This window comes from Sander vitreus, unplaced genomic scaffold (assembly GCF_031162955.1).
Source record: "Sander vitreus isolate 19-12246 unplaced genomic scaffold, sanVit1 ctg430_0, whole genome shotgun sequence".
Classification (NCBI taxonomy): domain Eukaryota; kingdom Metazoa; phylum Chordata; class Actinopteri; order Perciformes; family Percidae; genus Sander; species Sander vitreus.
Window position 1 is genome coordinate 20,595 of NW_027595546.1, and position 4,406 is coordinate 25,000.

The 4,406-nt window shown below is 44.9% G+C and overlaps 1 protein-coding gene across 1 annotated transcript in view; it reads left to right on the top strand.

Annotated features, from left to right (window-relative positions):
* The first annotated feature begins 2,164 nt into the window (after window positions 1-2,164).
* Window positions 2,165-4,406, top strand: part of LOC144514061 (paralemmin-1-like) — a 16,897-nt gene continuing 14,655 nt past the window's right edge. The window contains exon 1 of the mRNA XM_078245254.1: window positions 2,165-2,240. Coding sequence (XP_078101380.1) covers window positions 2,206-2,240 — 35 coding nt within the window. The 5' untranslated portion in view covers window positions 2,165-2,205. The remainder of the gene's footprint in view (window positions 2,241-4,406) is intronic.

Here is a 4,406-nt window from a genome sequence, read left to right on the forward strand (position 1 = left end):
GAGTCGGGGGTGTGTGTGTGTCTGTGTGTGTGTCTGTGTGTGTGTCTCTGTGTCTGTGTGTGTGTCTCTGTGTGTGTGTGTCTCTGTGTGTGTGTGTCTCTGTGTGTGTGTGTGTGTGTGTGTGTGTGTGTGTCTCTGTGTGTGTGTGTGTCTCTGTGTGTGTGTGTGTGTCTCGTGTGTGTGTGTCTCTGTGTGTGTGTGTGTGTGTGTCTCTGTGTGTGTGTCTCTGTGTGTGTGTGTGTGTGTGTGTGTGTGTGTGTGTGTGTGTGTGTGTGTGTGTGTGTGTGTGTGTGTGTCTGTGTGTGTGTGTCTGTGTGTGTGTGTCTGTGTGTGTGTGTGTGTGTGTGTGTGTGTGTGTGTGTGTGTGTGTGTCTCTGTGTGTGTGTGTGTGTGTGTGTCTCTGTGTGTGTGTGTGTGTGTGTCTCTGTGTGTGTGTGTGTGTGTGTGTGTGTCTCTGTGTGTGTGTCTCTGTGTGTGTGTGTGTGTGTGTGTGTCTCTGTGTGTGTGTGTGTGTGTGTGTGTGTGTGTCTCTGTGTGTGTCTGTGTGTGTGTGTGTGTGTGTCTGTGTGTGTGTCTCTGTGTGTGTCTCTGTGTGTGTGTGTGTGTGTGTGTCTCTGTGTGTGTGTGTGTGTGTCTCTGTGTGTGTGTGTGTGTGAGAGAGATGGAGGAGAGCAGGGAGAAGAAATCCAGCTGAACGTGTGTAAATACGGCCGTGTTGATGGTGTATAGTCTGTTTGGGAAACACTGATTTCTGCCTCATTAATCTTGGCACCGTGCGTCGCTTCTTGCAAGAAGAAGAATACTATTAAAGTGGAGTCACCTCTCCCACAGCTGCTCTTGGATCACAGATCTCATGCTGTTCCTCAGCCTTGAGGAGGTTAATGAGGGGTCGCCTGATACATGTGAAGATATCTGGGACCCCATAGTACGTCATCTGGAACATTTAACATCTCTACCTCCTACTGAGATCACCTGGACTCATACATGTTGTACTTCTCCTAGTCCTTACTCCTTAGCATGGTATAACTAAGTAATAATATGGACACTGGGTCAAATAATAATGTGGAAACAGTTGATATATTGCAAACATTGTGTGTGGACCTCTTAACTCTGCTTGACGGATTAGTCATTTTAATGTTTATTCATTTCTTATTGTTTTAGGACCTACATATGGGGCAGGGTGGGCAAGTGGGAATACTTTGGTTAAAATGTCAAATATTTTCAGTTTGTGTTTGTACCTTATTGTAATCCTATGAATCATAAATAAAGAGATGATAATGGGGAAGCCTGATGTAGTTTCTACTGGGAATGAAAGTTATTGTTAAAGCTGGTCTGTCTCCCTCTGCTGGACTCAAACACAACATCACTCCCATTATAATAATTATAATAACATGCTTATATTCCTGCTCCTGCTGAGTGGTTTCCCCGAAGTACCCATAGACGGTATATATAACCTGGAGCAGCAGACCCCGTGTCTCTGGACGGAGACCAGTGACGTCTCTTTCCCGGTGATGGCTGAGCGTTACTGAGCAGCCTCCAACTGAGCTTGAAGACGTAGATGTGACGTGAGCAACCTGTCTGAAAGTTGGAAGTCTTCTGGTAGCTGTGCCAAGAGAAATCTCAATCATTCCCAATCTAGCAGAGACGGAGAGCGTAGGTATATGTAAGGAGATAACATAGACACAGGCTCATTATTGATCACTAAAATGATAGTTAACATTAGTCATTACACTTAAACAGCTGATGGAAGTCCAAACTGCCTGAGAGCTTCTCCTGTACTATAGGCTACGGTAATTCCTTTAAAGAGTCTTTAAACGCTTCAGATGTAAAGTTATTCTCTGTCAAAGTGACGTCAGAATGAATGGCAGTCAATGGGATGCTAACGGGATGCTAACGGGATGCTAACGGGAGGTGATGGCTTGGTAGCATCAGAATGGCTCCATAGGAGGTTCGGGTTGTGAGGAGAAGCTGACCTCCTTCGAAGTACCTGCCTCCTTTCCTCTCTTGTTTCCTGTCTCTCTCTCTCTCTCTCTCTCCTCTCTCTCTCTCTCTCTCTCTCTCCTCTCTCTCTCTCCTCTCTCTCTCTCTCTCTCCTCTCTCTCTCTCTCTCTCTCTCTCTCTCTCTCTCTCTCTCTCTCTCTCTCCATCTGCCCCCCCTCTCCCCTCCGGTGGGCGGGTCTCTTTTCTCTCTCGGATGTATCTCGGATGATTCAGCGGACTGATCTGCGCTCAGACATGGAGTGAGTACACTTTTATTTCTTCTCACTTTCTTCTCTTCTGGTGTGTGATTTGTCGGAGTGTTTGGGTCGTGGAATAAGCCTAATGTGTGATTGAATGTGCGCGTGCGGGATGTATGTGTATGTGTGTGTGTGTGTGTGTCGTCATGGTGCGGCATCAGTCCGCCTGTCAGACCGCTGAGTCAGGGTCTGCGCCCGGGAAACCGCTGGCGCAAACTGCACCAAAGTCCCTGAAAAAAAAAGCTAATTAAGAGTAGAGATGATCCCAGAGATTAGATGGACAAATCAGTGAGTAATCAGTGAGTAATCAGTGAGTAATCAGTGAGTAATCAGTGATCAGGGAGAGTCACTGCAGCGGACGGGAATGGGTTAATGACATTAAATCTGGGCGGAGTTCCTAAAACAAGTCTCAATAAATCTCCATTTACATTCCTGTTTGGGCTTTATTCAGCAGGAAAAAGAGGCACAGACTGTTTTTGTTTTTTTATCACCCTGGACTCTGTCCCCATGTTTGTGTGTTTGAGTGTCTGATGAGAACAACAATCTCTGAAACTGGTCCAGTATTAAACCAGAACCAAGCTGTAATGTTACCCTACAGGACTAATGTTCAGCAGCAGTTAGAGTCCACTAACCCACCAGACTCCATGTAAATAATCAGGACTTTTATCATGGTAAAACACACTTCATTCAAAGTGGACAGAAACTAAATCAAACTACCAAAAGCCGTCTTGGTTCATCTTTCCACTGTTTCAACAATCACCACTCTGGTTTGGTTGAAATAAACCCTTAATTCACCCATTTACATGTGGAGATATTCTGGCTCTATACACGCTAAAAGTCCTGATTATTTACATGGAGTCTGGTGGAGATATGCTGGCTCTATACACGCTAAAAGTCCTGATTATTTACATGGAGTCTGGTGGAGATATGCTGGCTCTATACACGCTAAAAGTCCTGATTATTTACATGGAGTCTGGTGGAGATATGCTGGCTCTATACACGCTAAAAGTCCTGATTATTTACATGGAGTCTGGTGGGTTTGGTGATGGTGATTTCGGGGCTGTTTCATGTTAAACTAAAAGGATCTTCCTCTTTAACTAAAAGGTCTATCTCTGTAGGGATCCATCCCATAATGTTGTCAGACACTTAGAATAATAATCTGCTCTACTTGTCTCAGCGGAAGCTCATCACTGAGCAGCGCAAGCCTTTATAATTACATATTGATCCGTTGCTGTCCTGAAGGACCTGATTTACAATCAATAACGGCTGTGGGCAACTTGACTTCCGGTCACGTTTTTTCAAAATAAAGGCCCAGTCACCATAGTCAGTATATAATGGAGCAGCAGACCCCGTGTCTCTGGACGGAGACCAGTGACGTCTCTTTCCCGGTGATGGCTGAGCGTTACTGAGCAGCCTCCAACTGAGCTTGAAGACGTAGATGTGACGTGAGCAACCTGTCTGAAAGTTGGAAGTCTTCTGGTAGCTGTGCCAAGAGAAATCTCAATCATTCCCAATCTAGCAGAGACGGAGAGCGTAGGTATATGTAAGGAGATAACATAGACACAGGCTCATTATTGATCACTAAAATGATAGTTAACATTAGTCATTACACTTAAACAGCTGATGGAAGTCCAAACTGCCTGAGAGCTTCTCCTGTACTATACGGTAACTCCTCTACTATGAGACAGGAAGTCTCGTGGTTATGACCCAATCGTTAGCCTATTGTTATAAAAACGTCTGCTACGGAGCCATAACGTGAGCTACAAGGTAATGGAGCCTTTTATACATTGTCGTGTTTCTTTAGAAATAAACAACGGACAAATAGAGTCTTTAAACGCCTCAGATGTAAAGGTATTCTCTGTCAAAGTGACGTCAGAATGAATGGCAGTCAATGGGATGCTAACGGAATGCTAACGGGATGCTAACGGGATGCTAACGGGAGGTGATGGCTTGGTAGCATCAGAATGGCGCCATAGGAGCTACGTGTTGTAGAGGGTTACCCCCTTACCAGCCACATTAAACGGTCACACTTCCCGTCTCCTAAAGGGGCGTGGCCTCGTTGGAAAGTGTCGTGAACATCGTGTGATTGGATGAAAACTCTTTTTTGTAATATTTATTATAAACATCGAAAAAAGTAAAATAAACTTCGTAAAAAGCTTCAAACGCCGA